Source organism: Equus asinus, chromosome 1, assembly GCF_041296235.1.
Source record: "Equus asinus isolate D_3611 breed Donkey chromosome 1, EquAss-T2T_v2, whole genome shotgun sequence".
Classification (NCBI taxonomy): domain Eukaryota; kingdom Metazoa; phylum Chordata; class Mammalia; order Perissodactyla; family Equidae; genus Equus; species Equus asinus.
In genome coordinates this window covers 120,736,647-120,751,068 of record NC_091790.1, presented here as the reverse complement: position 1 = coordinate 120,751,068, position 14,422 = coordinate 120,736,647, and the positions used below count along the sequence as shown (strand labels likewise).

Below are 14,422 nucleotides of genomic sequence, written 5' to 3'. Positions count from 1 at the left end.
TATAGAAAAAAATTCTCCAGGGTAGCATTTTCACTCCTGGACAATTTGGAACAAGGAAAGATTAGATGGTATGCCAGTTCCAGTATAACGAGTTATGTAATCACAGATATAGTCCTTATCTCTTTGAACTCCAGTTAATATCTATAAAGCCCTGGCACACAGAAGGGGCTCAACAAAGGCTAACTTTTATCATTTTATTACTAAGTCTGAGAGGTTTAGACATGTTTAGATGTTTTGCATAAACCAAGTTGATTAGCCAACAAAAAGTCAAGGGAAAAAAACAATGCATCGCCCTATCTCTAGAAACAACTTAACTTGCTCTCTCTCAGTCTCCCTCTCTCTTCTCCCCTCCCCTCGATTTCTCTCTCTCTCTTTTTCTTTTTTCTTCATGACCGAAAGACAATTCTAATTAGCATAATGGGAAATAAGGTCTTCCTCAGTTTTCTGATTACATGATTAAGACAACTTAATCTCTCTGAAATGATCAGTGTTTAAGAGGACCCTGCCCATTGTCTATTCTGTATGATGACTGATGGCAACAATTCATTATGAAGCAGATTACAAGTACATCATCAGTGCCATTGGCTGATTATGATGTTTCTAATTATGTTCGCCTAATAAATTATAAGGATGACAAAAGTAAGAGGCTGCCCAGAGTAGATTAACGTGCCTACGTGTAGCCTAAATCTTTCAGTAGGAATATGATAAAGATGACACAGATCCATCCATGCTGTCAAGGGACTTCTCAAATCCTTAACAACAAAAAAGACAGTGAACAAATACATTTAAGGGAAAATAAGAATTTCAAAGTAAAGAGATTTAGAGAATATCTTCCACAAATACCAAAATGCCAAGAATTAGAGAGGGAGGGAAAATGGAAAGGAAACAGGAATATAGACCACACTGTGGAGAAAGATAAATGGCACTTCTGCTTAGAAGTTAATGCAGGTAGAACCAGTGTAAATACTTCTACGTTTCACTCTTCTCGTAAAGTGGGCCAAAGTAAATACACCCAGCACTGAGCTGAGGAAGAAGCAGGGACAGACCAATAAGATGATTAACCTCCAAGGAAAAAAGCAGGAACAGCAAAGAGATCCTGGAACAGACCTAGCTAAGCAGCCTGAGATCTAGCTTTCAATTTTCTGTAACTGGATATTCCCTGTATTTCCTCACACTAATGGCAGTTTTGTAATTTATTCAACTCAGTTCTTTGTGCTGGAAAGCAGCAGACAAGTCACTAGGGGCAGGAGGGTAGCGGGAGGCTGGGAATGTAAGATCCAGGAAATCAAGGGTATGTTCTGTTCACTGCTGCATCCTCAGTATCCAGAGGCACCTGTGGTGTATCTCCACCTGGCACATGGTGGGCATTCAATGAGTACTTGTTAAATGAATAACAGATCCTTGTACAGCATCTTTGACTTGAAAAAAATTCTCCCCTTTCTCCTTCAAGAATAAAAGGACAGGAGTCTTAGATTAAAAGTCTTCCATCTCTTCTCACACCACTGCCTGTCTCTCCCCAGGCTGCTTCTCTGCGGAACACAGCAGCTAATGATTGATGGAGCGACAGAGAAGTGGTGAGCTTTCTACCCAAGGTTGTCATTCTTCTAGAAGAAGTTAGGTGTGTCTTTGTCTTCTGTTTACGTACTGCCAACATAAGTGAGGAGCTTAACTGAAAAGGAAAATTTATGCCTTTGCTAGGATTATGCTTTCTAAAAAATTGCAACCCCCTAATTCGCTCTTAAAGATTCCAGCTTTCAAGAGAAACAAAAATGACAAGAAAGTAAGTACCCCACCACATTAAAAGAGTTTAGTATCCTCCTATCCTTTATGTTTGAATCAGAAAGGAACATCCCAGATGTTGATTACAATGCAATGCATCCATGTAAATTACTGCCATCTTTTTTATGAGGCAAATGTGATTTATGGATGGTTGTAACAGTGATTAGAGAACATAACAGATGGTGAACAATTAATTTAAAATGTTGTGTCCATCAAACTAACCTTTGTTATCATATAATTCTTCATCAAGACTGTTGACCTGTTTATTTAAATTCGGATTTCATTAGTATGATATTCATTAGCCTGCAAAAAAGTTTTTGAACTTTTTTACCCAATTAATGGGCTTACTTAGCCTGCTCATCATATTTTGGGCAAGCTGAAGACTAGATTCATTACATCCATCCATACATTCTAGAGCTTTAAACTGGAAAGGCTCACATTGCTGCTCTGTGGTTAAGAACACTGGAAAAGAAAGTAACATCATATTTTTCTGTGCTTCTTCACGCATTACAACTTTACTAATCTAATTTGGACTTGAGAAGCTAATTAAATTACTGTCTTGGTCTACAGGCCTGGAAGCAATAATTTATCGTTCAAGTTTTCATATGAAAATTAAAAAGACAAAGTCTAATACAGCCTAAACACCTGCTCCCTCGGTGCTAGGAAGTCAGTGAACTGGTACGTCATTCTGTAAAGCAACCTGATACTTCAGTAAAGAAAAAGCAACAGTAAGAGGAAAAGCAAAGAGTTATAAACATATTTAATTATTGTATAAAATTTTTTTTCAAGTAGAAGAATATAGGAAATTATTTCTACTGAATGTCCAGAAGTACTTGAGCACTGGAGCAGTTAAGACATTATACTATGGTGGTTAAGAGCATCAAGTTTAGTGACAAGCCCAGGTTGGTGCCTCGGCTCTGTCACATGGGTGGTGACAGTACTCACACCTCAAAGACTTGTTATGAGAATTTAAGGAAACAAGGCCTGCAAGGTGCTTCGGACAGTGCCAGGCACACGGTGAGCACCTGACCAATGCTGGCATGTGAACATCTCTGCTCACTACCATTTCACTCTTCTCCCTTCCTTTTGGGCGTGGATTCTTCCTCCATGTGGCATCACGTTTATAAAGGGGGTCTGCCAATCCCAGCAGACCCGGAGCTCCGTGTTACTCGAGCTGAGTCAATCAGAGCCCTCTCCTGGAATGTGCTTGATCTAAAAAAGGGTTCTCTCTCCCTGGTGCAAGGTTGTGAGGCACAAGGTCATAGGAAAGCTAAGAAAATGAGACGTTGTGGAGAAAGGCAGAAAGGAAGACATGGAGAAGAGGTTTCTGGGTGGCATTCCAGTCCTGTGGCCAGCTGCGACCTTGCCCTTACTGTAATTTGTTTATGGGGCTAACACATTGCTCCTCACACCCAGGCTTATGGAAGTTGGGTGTTTGTCATTTACAATGAATGGGGTTCTGATGAATAAAGCTGTCATTAGGAAAACAAAAAAGGCCTAGGAAAAAACACCTGTTAGTTTTACGAGCCTAATTACTCAGGCTGTGTGTAATTTGGTCTCATTTTATGAGATGCAAGGAAATAATTATTGCCATTTTTTTAAAGATTTTATTTTTCCTTTTTCTCCCCAAAGTCCCCCAATACATAGTTGTATATTTTTAGTTGCGGGTCCTTCTAGTTGTGGCATGTCGGATGCTGCCTCAGCATGGCTTGATGAGCAGTGCCATGTCCAGGCCCAGGATCCGAACTTGCAAAACCCTGGGCCGCCAAAGCGGAGCACGAGAACTTAACCATTCAGCCAGGGAGCCGGCCCCTACTGTCATCTTTTTAATGTAATCTTAAGTTATACTGAGAATCAGTATAAAAGTAACTTCTACTAAACTATGTGAAAATTTCATATTTTCACTAATTTAATAATCATGAAATTTTATTTGCACAAGTTTGCTAATACTGGCACAAAATGGACTGACGCAGTGAACTGAAAAATGTCATGTAGTACTTGTTTGTTATATCATAAAGTATATGATATTTCACACAAGAGAAAAATAATCTTAGTAATTGGCTTTCTAAAATATTATGAAACATTTAGTAGTTAAAAGAAAACAGAATACCCTCAGTTAAAATATCAACTACTCCTAAATATACACAGCCAGCTGTCAAAGACTGAAGAGGAAAAACGTTAATCCATACATATTTTTTTGTCTGAAAAGATGATTATTATTTTTTTTGAAGATTATTATTAACCATTAATCACAGGTGCAATCATAAACAACTATATAAAGCTGTGTATGAATAAACACATATACACAACTTATACACTACATGCAACTATAAACGCATGAACACACTAATGTAACAGCTGGGGTTTTTTTTCTTATGACTATCATTTAAATGAAACAAAATCAAATAATCAGCTACACCAGGCTGAAAAAGAAATAATGTTCAGACAGCCTGGAATAAAATACTACTTACAGTAATAGTAATGCCTTCTGGAATAATTTTTAAAGAAGACTCAGGGAAATTCATGAGCAAAATAATGCAATCTTTTTTATCTTAAAAGTCAAAAGCTGAGCAGAGGAAAAGAGCTTTTCTATACCCATACACACAATGAATTATACAATTTTCTAAACACTTTTGGAGGTGAAATATCCTATAAAGACGTTAGCAGTTTTATTTGGTAACCGATCCCATAACTTCAAATCATAAAATATGAGTGTGTGAGCCCATGCACACTCCTGCATCTGTTTGTGCACCTGCCTGCATCTGTATGTGGTGTGAAGGCAGGGATGCAGATGGACTAAGGCTCAACTCCCCTGTGCAAATGTGACTTTCAACCCGAACCATAGGTAACCAATAGGTGAGAAGGTGCATGCATTCCCTGATTACCTCCGGAGATTTAGGGGCCAGGACTGGGCACAGGCTGGCTGTAGCTGACTCCCACAGATGTCTTGTACATCGACCTTCACCATGTTGCTGTGTGGTTTTCAAAGGAATTGAAATTTGGGACCCAGACAGCAAGGGGAGGTTGGGAGAAGCCAAGAAATATTCGCGCAGAGTTAGGAGACTCTAGGCACTCAAGGTCAAGGAGGAGCTGGGAGGTCAGTGGCCAATGAGCAGACAGAGAGAGGAGAGAAAAACGAAGGGATGAGTTAAAAGCCAGCCAAAAGACGGGGGCTTAAGGACGGTCACCAACATGGAGGCTTAGTGCTCTGTTCCAGGATCACCCTCCATTAGCTGATGCCCTGGTCAGCATCACACTACTGTCTTGGGATTTGTGTTTTTATTTTTTTTTTTAAAGTCATACCGTATGATCTGCCCAACTCATTGGGATAGTTAGGAGAATATGAAAGTTGTTTGAGAAGTACAAAGAACAATACAAATGATGATGGAAGATTTATTGTTTTATTATGCTACCTTTTAACAGAAAAACAATCCAACTGCATTAAAAGGAAAAATTATATACTGACATGAGACACATTAAATCAAATTAAATAGTTCCATATTGCTCAAACAAGATAAGGGGACTACTGACAAAGTTGTGAGCTTTGCAAAATTTCTAAAATTATTCAGATAATTGTAGTTCAATTAAAAATTATACTTAACAACCATTTACAAGCAGAATGAGTTATTCTGGGTAGCTGAGTGTTCCAGAAAGCTATATTTCACCCATTTAGCCTTATTTTTTTTTAGGGCTGCCATTTTGGAAGGAAATTTATTAAAATATAGTATAAATTCCTATGCCTTCTCTTAACTGATTTATATCCAGTCTTCAAAAATAAACAAACCAGGGGCCTTCCCAGTGGCACAGTGGTTAAGTTGGCATGCTCTGCTTCAGTGGCCCAGGGTTCGTAGGTTCGGATCCCAGGCACGGACCTTCACACTGCTCAGCAAGCTGTGCTGTGCAGGTGACCCACATACAAAACACGGAAAGATTGGTACAGATGCTAGCTCAGCGACAATCTTCCTCTAGCAAAAGGGGAAGATTGGCAGCAGGTATAATCTCAGAGCCAATCTCCCTCACCAAAAAACTTTAAAAAAAAATAAACAAAACATAATTCACAGCTTCAGCTTCTTTTTACTGTAAAAAGCCCCAGAGACTACCCTGTTTCGTTTTATTTTAGAATTGTCATATACCATTTTTATAACTTTCCTTCTTCTCATTGCTGTCAGAATGCCAGTCATTTCTCATCACCGCCCTTTTTCTCTGTCCTGTCATGTCCATTTTGCTACATACCCATAATTCACTGGCATACAAGTTAAACTAGTTACAAGTGTCTAGAGTAAGAGTTAATACCTCTGAGAGAGCAGCTTTTCTATCAGCTAACACGATCTTCACTGTGTTTTCTACACCATATCTATTGTGGTTCCTCAGATAATTTTTCACACTCTTTCAGATTCTCAATAAATGAGAAAGGTCCCCAAGCAAGTGAAGGGCCGAACTTCGGACACAGATATTGGTAACAGAGTCAGAGAGACGACAGGGTACCAGGGAAGCACAGAGGAGAGGTGGGAGTGGAAAGGGTCCTGGAGACGCAAAACCTGCACTGAGTGGGACAGGACAAGCAGGCACTGGGCATGCAAATGAGCAAGGAGTTAGAAATCAGGTAAGAGGGACAACTATGCAGAAAAAAACAGAACGAGCAACAAGATCAAGACAAGGAAGACCACCGGCTGCGCAACATCGTGAGCAGTTTGGTGTTGAATGGACGTTAGTTTGGAGCAGAGAGAGGCATGAGATGCTGCCATACAGGGAAACTGAGGTCAAGTCCCTATGCGGTCTGGTATGCCAGGTAAAGGAGCTCAGATTCCATTCCAGGGGCCACTGGCCATTTTTAAACTAGGAGAGCAAATGCCAGTTCTGAGTTTTAGATATATCATTGTAGTGTTTATGTTGATGCAGAGATACCAATTAAGAAAGTACTTCAGGGGCTGGCTTGGTGGCGCAGTAGTTAAGTTCACCTGCACCCCTTCAGCAGCCCAAGGTTCGCCGGTTCAGATCCGAAGCACAGACATACACCACTTGTCAAGCCATGCTGTGGCAGGCATCCCACATATAAAGTAGAGGAAGATGGGCACACATGTTAGCTCAGGGCCAGTCTTCCTCAGCAAAACAAGGAGGATTGGCGGCAGATGTTAGATCAGGGCTAATCTTCCTCAAAACACAAATAAGTACTGCAATAGTCCTAGCAAAACACGGTAAGAGCCTAAAGTAGGGCCGTAATATTAGTAGTGATTTTTAAACATCTAAAATATACATACTTGACAGTTGCTTAGAGAGTTGATCTTAAAAGTTCTCATCACAAGGAAAAAAAATCTGTAACTGGGAGGTGATGGATGTTAACTCAACTTATTGTAGTAATAATTTCACAATATATACATATATCAAATCATTATGTTGTACACCTTAAACTTATACAATGCTATATGTGAATTATATCTCAATAACACCAGAAAAAAAGAAAATACCTAGCAGTGCACACCTGATGAGATGCTTTGTCAGCAACTGATCATTTGGTTGAAATAATTAGTTTGCTTGTTTTAACAGCATTTGTCAATTAACAGATACCTGAGAGCAACTCATATCTATGCTACTCATTCAGTAATAAAATAAAACTCCATAGGCTACCATAAAATATATACATATATATAGATGACACCATAAGATAATTGATAACAGAAAAAAATTAAAAAGGAGCTGGAAGAAAAAAGGCACTGGGAGAGAAAAACCATAGAAAGAAGTATTTTCTGGAATAGTTACTTAAAAGTAAAGAGATGGATTCATCTCAGTGTGCCCCTATGGAAAGGTATACATAGCATACTCAATAAATGCTTATTAAATAGAACCAGAAAAATCCTATTTCTCCCCGCTCTGTCCCCTCTGACACTGACTCCTCTAAGAACATCACACAAGATAATTGACGTTCAATGCTCTCTATTTCTGATAGCAGCTGTACATAAGTCACGGTAAACAACAAAAGTCTAATAAAAGCTATTATGGATAATTTTCTTTCATTGACTTTTAACAGCAGGTAGAATCAGCTAGCATTACAGAAAATAGTATCAGGAAAGAAGAAAGTATGAAAATCTCCAATTGCAAGACAACAACAAAGTTCAACATGACCTTTTCCTGCCCCTCAAATAGAGTATTTGAAAATAGGGCTTAGAAATGTCCTGAATGGGACAGCAAAATAAGAACTCAAAAGGCAGTATTTTTTTACACCCTCAACTGACTGACCACTGAGTAGGAGAATTTATAGCAAAGTGAAGCTTTAGTGATATAAAAATACTTTTTTTTACCACCACGAAGTGGCTTATTATAAAAATGCTTCCTCTATTCTCTGGAAAGTACGGGAGAAGCAAGGAGATGAGAAAAGCAGACTTAAGGTAGACTTTAAATTGAAGGAGGTGAGACAAGCGAACTTCTTATTTTTCTTCCAAGCTTAAAAACAGCCACTCTAATGGCGCCTTCCTTCTTGCTGTATTAACTCGGCATGGTCTGTCTGACTTTCAGGTCCTCTGCAATCGGAACCAGACAGCAAGTACAGGCCCCTCACTCCCGCCGCCCCTGTCCAGGCACACGCCCTTCACCCCCAGGCCAGGCTGCTCTCCTGACGTCCCTGACACACAGCCGCCCTGCCCCTCACTGCTGCCTGATGCTTCTGGATTCTGATGATCCCACCCCAGCACAGTGGTCCCTCTTCCCTGAATCTAATCACCTCCCACCCATCCCTGAGACTGCTCAGCTCATGCATCCATTCATTCAACAACTATGTGTGTGTGACAACAGAGTACTCAGAAGCAATAGTCCCTCAAAGATAGAAATAACAATGATGAGTAATTTGCAGACTGTGGGGTTTAATGAAAGGTGGAGACTCAACAATGACTTCGGGCTCCAGCAGGCTGACTGAAAGACAGGGATACCACCAGCAGAAAATAAAAACTAATGTGAGAAACGATGAAACTAGGTTTCAAGAGTCAAGAAGATCATGACCTTGACGGGCAATGTCTTCAGATTGAAGCAGAGCTTCCCTGAGAAAGGCTGGGGAGGAAAATGGGTCTCTGTCCAAACGTCTGATCCAGTTCCAGCCACAGTCAAAGCACTTTCCACCTGTACTTCCCTTACGAGTAATGGACGCTCACGAGTCGCCCTGCTGGGCACAGCACGAGGCGGTCTTTCAGGTCTGCTTTTACTATGTGAAGGGAATGATGGAAACATATTTTGAATGCCATGTTTATTTTTATAAATGCATCAGAATGCTTTTATTGCCAACAGTGAAAAAATCATAATAAACATATATGTTGGTCCCCAAATTCATCTCACAAACGTACTATGTGATATATTGCTATTTGCTAATAAGGTAGTCACTATTTCGATTTTAAGCCAAAGGACACAAACAGTTCAGCTTGTTATTTTAAATTAAATAAATTCCGCTGTCTGCTTGTAAAAGAAAGGTACTTTAAGGCCTTATTTTAAAAAGTAATCTTGGGGGCCGGCCCGGTGGTGTAGTGGTTAAGTTTGCGAGCTCTGCTTCAGTGGCTCAGCGGTCACAGGTTCAGATCCCGGGCGCTGACCTAGCACTGGTTGTCAGGCCACGCTGTGGCGGCATCCCACATAAAATAGAGGAAGACTGGCACAGATGTTAGCTCAGCAACAATCTTCCTCAAGCAAAAAAGTGGAAGATTGGCAACAGGTGTTAGCTCAGGGCCAATCTTCCTCACACACACACAAAAAAATTAAGCTTGAAAAACAGAAGTTGAAAACAATCTTACTTTACAGATATTTAAATATTTCATATATTTACTATTGTATTTTAAATACCATTCTTCTACTTGCAATTATTTAATATGTAGTTTGTTTAAATATGAGAAATGTAAATGTTTACTTCTTAAATAATTTTTAGTTTCAGTGTGCTTTTTAACCAATCAATTTTTCTGCAGCTAATTCCCTCTTAAAATAATGACATTGACGTATACAGCCATTTCATTTTTTAAGAATCTAGATATTTGTTAAATAATGACATATTTGATTCAAGTACTCCTCAGAAAAATAATTTTTAATATCAGATCCTGAAATGTTCCAAGGAAATTTCCTACTGGATCTCGGTTTTTTGTTCTCGCCACATGTTTTTATGATGTACCAAAGAAACAGATCTCACCTGTTTTTGATTGTAGGTTTCTCCTTGGTTCTTCAGGGGCCTCAATTGGCTGATCAGCCAGGAAAACTCGCGCTTGGTCTATAGCATTCAGGACGGAATACTCTTTCTCCTTTAACTCACGTCTCAGGGCCTTTGCAAAGAGAAGCAGAAGTTGAATTTGTAACCTAGTGTTGTAACCAAGTCATGGAACACTTTTAATTAGACCCCTTCTGACCACACTTGTCAAGGGAATGACTAAGAACCAGCATTTTATCAAGATTTGTAAGTAAAAATGTAAATCTTCCACATATGAGTGATGAATAAAAGCTGAGAGATGATTCCTGTAGAACTTAAATATGCAAAAAACAAACCTTCCCCTAAGAGAAACTGTTACAGTGTATTTGAGCTTACAGAAAATGTACCGGAGGGTTATCAGCGCCATCAGATTGCTGAAAGAGAACAGCCTGTTCAAAGATACATTTTTCTTCTAAGACTGACTACACAAAAAAATTACATCCATGCTCTAGAAGAAGGCAATTTCACAAGAGGTAATGAGATCCTCAGAAGTGTTTTACATTCTTTAGAAATATTAAGAAAAAAAATTAAGAGATAGAAACAAATTAAAGTACATGAAATCAAAACTAAATCAAAGAGAACACATAAAAGACAGTCTCCAATTATCTTAAAATATGTTCCATCTCTCATGCTGAGGCAATTACGATTTTTCCCTTGTGAGGGTTTTCATGCAAATCTATGATTCTCAGAACAGCCTGTCTTTTAGTACTTTTATTCTTTTAAGTAGGATTAAACTTTCACCTCTGCTCCTATAAAATGTTTGGTGATTAAGAATCTAATTGACTGCGGTTTAACAACAAGAAAACTCATTCAGCGACTCCTACAGGTACAAATGCATGAAGATTTTCCCAGCTGCTGTTTTAATGCTGTAGCTAAATCAAAATCGTTGTTACTATTGTTATCCTCTTAAAATTATACACATAAACACCTCCTGGCTCTAATATTTTCCTTTTAATGTAGTTCCCTGGTAACGCATTATGAAAACTCGATTTTTCATTTTCTAAAATATTGTACTCTAATAGTATTTTTGAATCAAGAAAGTCTTTCCTTCTGAACATAACTATTCCTTTTAACAGCATTTGATAGAACTGTGTTGATATGACAGGATATTTGGAGGTAAATCCTCAATTTCCACAGTAAATAAGAAGTAAAAATTAAAAAAATTTAGAAACGCCGGAATAATCATCTGATGTAAAAAACCAGAGTGAAACACCAGAAAAATCACTGACAATGAATTTGAAAGAGACCATCAGAGGTAGGAAGGGATGAGGAGAGAGAGACAGAGTGACAGAAGGCTGTTTTTTTGTGATAAGCCTTGGAAATGTTATTTGACTTTTAAACTATGTGCAATTATTACTTTGATCATAATTTTAAATGAAAAGAATAAAAGTGAACAGCAACAACAAAAAATCACCAACCCACAATTTAGACACAGTAATAAAGGACAGGATGGGGGATAAAATAAAACTTTCTCTAACATCTATAGATCCATTTACGTGTCCTTCCTAGCATCTATACAACCAAAGACTGACTGTGGAGCAAGCACAAGTCAGTAAATGCCCAGAACAATGATCACCTATCGGCATGAAATGACTATGTTGGGAGGAAAAGTGACAAAACCACCACCATCTCTATCTAAGAAAAGCAGCTTGTGAAGAAGTTCCAAGGTGTGACACTCCAGGAAAACAAGATGATCTTCTGACATTTAAAGTTTCTGATATATGGAAATAAAGTTTCTGATTACAGATCCTGAGGCAATTCTTCGTTTAATTTAGATTATTTTGTTGTTATAGCAAGAAGCTCCAGATGAATAAAAATACTCCTAGTATTTACTTCCAAAACCACCCGGAAATATAAAATCATGATATGGAAAAGCACGCTGCTTAAAAGATAGCAGTGAAAAACAGAAGGTAATAAAGCAGAATTATTTCTAAAAATTTTGGTGGTCAAGAGTATTTATCCCCAAAGCCCGAATCTAACCAGTAAAGGCGGGAGTGGTAAAGATTCTTAAAAGGATGCCCAAGGGCTGTGCTAGGTTTCTTTACTTTTTTTTTTTTTTTCTTTTGGAAAGAGAAGTACCAGGAATGTGACTATTTAACGCAGGCTGCGGAAGAGAAGGTGAAGCTACAAGCACACCTCCTCACCCTACTTACCAGATAGGATGAAGATAGTACTTAGGGTGTTCACAGACAGCGTTTAGAGTCTTAGCACCAAAGAGAAAGGAAGACGTACCAGTAGGTGATGATGTGGAAGGAAATTAAACACTGAGAAAAAACAGAACATAAGGGAATGTGACTCAGAGAAGGAAGAACAGAAATAGTGCTGATCCTCTAGAAACAGAAAATGATTACAGGGCACGTATTTCATAGAGAGTGAATCCAGATCTTATAGTGGAGAAAGAAGGTAATAGGATCTATACGACGTAGGTGTCCAGCCATTCCTGACTGGGAGTCCTGGATTATTATGAGTCCACAAAATGTGCATTGACTAGGGATTTGGGGAGGGAGATGCCAAAGGAGAGATCTGTCTTGAAACTATTTCCGGAACTTCAAAAATCCAAATGTTTCTTTTTCTCCTATTTCCATTTCCATCAAAACAATTTATAAGAAAAAAAAGAAAGAAAGAAAGAGGGGGAAAGTTTAACTTATTTAGGGAGAATTCATACAGGATGTATGGGTATCAACAGCTAGATAGATTCTAAAATAATTTGTAAACTAGATAGTATGTGGTTCATGTTGAAAAAGAAACAAAACAAAAATCCAATGGAAATATATTTGTGTACAGAAAGGATATTTGAGAAAACTAACCTGTCAACTTCCTCGATGGCTGGAATTTCATCGCCTGAATATGGATGCTCTGACAAAGAGGAACTTCCCTGGCTGGCAGTTGGCTCTGCCTGGAAAGCTCCTTCCTGAGATACCCACGTAGCAGATTCCCACATCCCGTGAGTTCTTCTCAGTGGGGCCTGACCACCGCCGCCGCCCCCCCCCCCCCCCCCCATTTAATGTAGCATTCCACCTTTCCCGTCCTTCACAATCACTCTGCCAGTCCTGGCGGTCTAATAGCGAAGATTCAATGCTCTCACCGTCGCAGCCTGGGTTCGTTTCCCGGTCCAGGAACCACACCACCCATCTGTCAGTTGTCATACTGTCGTGGCTGCGTGTTGCTGTGATGCTGAAAGCTGATGTTACCGGAATTTCAAATACCAGCAGGATCACCCATGGTGGACGGGTTTCAGTGGAGCTTCCAGACTAAGACAGACTAGGAAGAAAGACCTGGCCACTCACTGCCAAAAAACTGGCCATGGAAACCCTATGAATAGCACAAAGCATCATCTGGTACAGTGCCAGAAGGTAAGAGGATGGTGCAAAAAGACCAGGCAGGGTTCCGCTCTGCTGTCCACAGGGTCACTAAGAGTCAGAATCCACTCGACGGCACTAACAACTATTCTGCTTAACTATTTGTGTATTTCCTACACCTACCATCTTCTACTATGCAAGGTAGGTATTTAGTTATTATGTTTATTGTCTGTCTCTCTCAGATAAAAGGTAAGATCCACAAGGCCAAGCACCTTTTCTGGTTTTCTTCACTGTGGTAAACAAGGAACCCACATCAGGGCTGTGCCTCGGACCTAGCAGAATGTGGGGGCCCTGAAATGCTTCCTGGTGGAGCCGGTGTCTAAACTGAGTGTTGCAGAGAGAGCAGGGGACTCAAAACAGAGGAAACAACACTGGCAGAAGAGTAAGAGCGTATGACAGTGTGTGCACTCAGGGGACTACAAACATTCAGTGCAGACAAAGTAGCAGCAGCCAACGTGAAGAGGCGAGCAGACATCAAGTCATAAAGAGCACTGTACAGTGTCCTGCACACCTGAGCCTGAGCCAGTCATGGGCACTGGGAAGCCACCGAAGGGCTGGACAAGGTTTTGGTTTTTACAATATCATTATCAAGTCTTCTAGATTTATAAAAAACAAGTCTGAGTCTGAGAAAACCCCAGAGGACTGGAGAATCTATTTTCCTTCCTGACCACATTAAACTCCAGCACTTCACGAAACAATCCTCTTTGCACAGGGTGTTGGCGAGGAACGTCTCATGAACGCCTTTGATACGCCAAGGTAGGGCAGCAGGGCAGGCAGGCGTGGGCAGGTGGGAACCATGCCAAGTAAGTAAAAATATGGGGCTCACGCCCTAATGCCAACTCACCACCCAAATATCATAGAGCACAGTGTACATTTAATAATATCTGTTCATACTCGATTTGCAAATTTAATTTTGTTATTCAATTTGTCCTATTTCAATTATATTTAATTGCATATCAGAAATGCATTCAACTTTCAACAGCATTACACATCTAATCATCTCACCACCCTTTACCTCTCAATTAGACATAAAAGAGCACCAGCATTTCCAACCACCTGGGGAACATTAATGATA

The 14,422-nt window shown here is 39.6% G+C and overlaps 1 protein-coding gene across 33 annotated transcripts in view; it reads right to left on the bottom strand.

Moving 5' to 3' along the window:
* UTRN (utrophin) overlaps positions 1-14,422 on the bottom strand; it is a 478,862-nt gene that overhangs the window by 103,121 nt on the left and 361,319 nt on the right. For all 33 annotated transcript variants that reach the window (XR_011502522.1, XR_011502525.1, XR_011502539.1 and 30 more), the window contains one exon: positions 9,935-10,064. Coding sequence is in view for 30 of the 33 variants with exons in the window: in XM_070506675.1 (XP_070362776.1) it covers positions 9,935-10,064 (130 nt within the window). In the remaining 3 variants the exon portion in view is untranslated. The remainder of the gene's footprint in view (positions 1-9,934; positions 10,065-14,422) is intronic.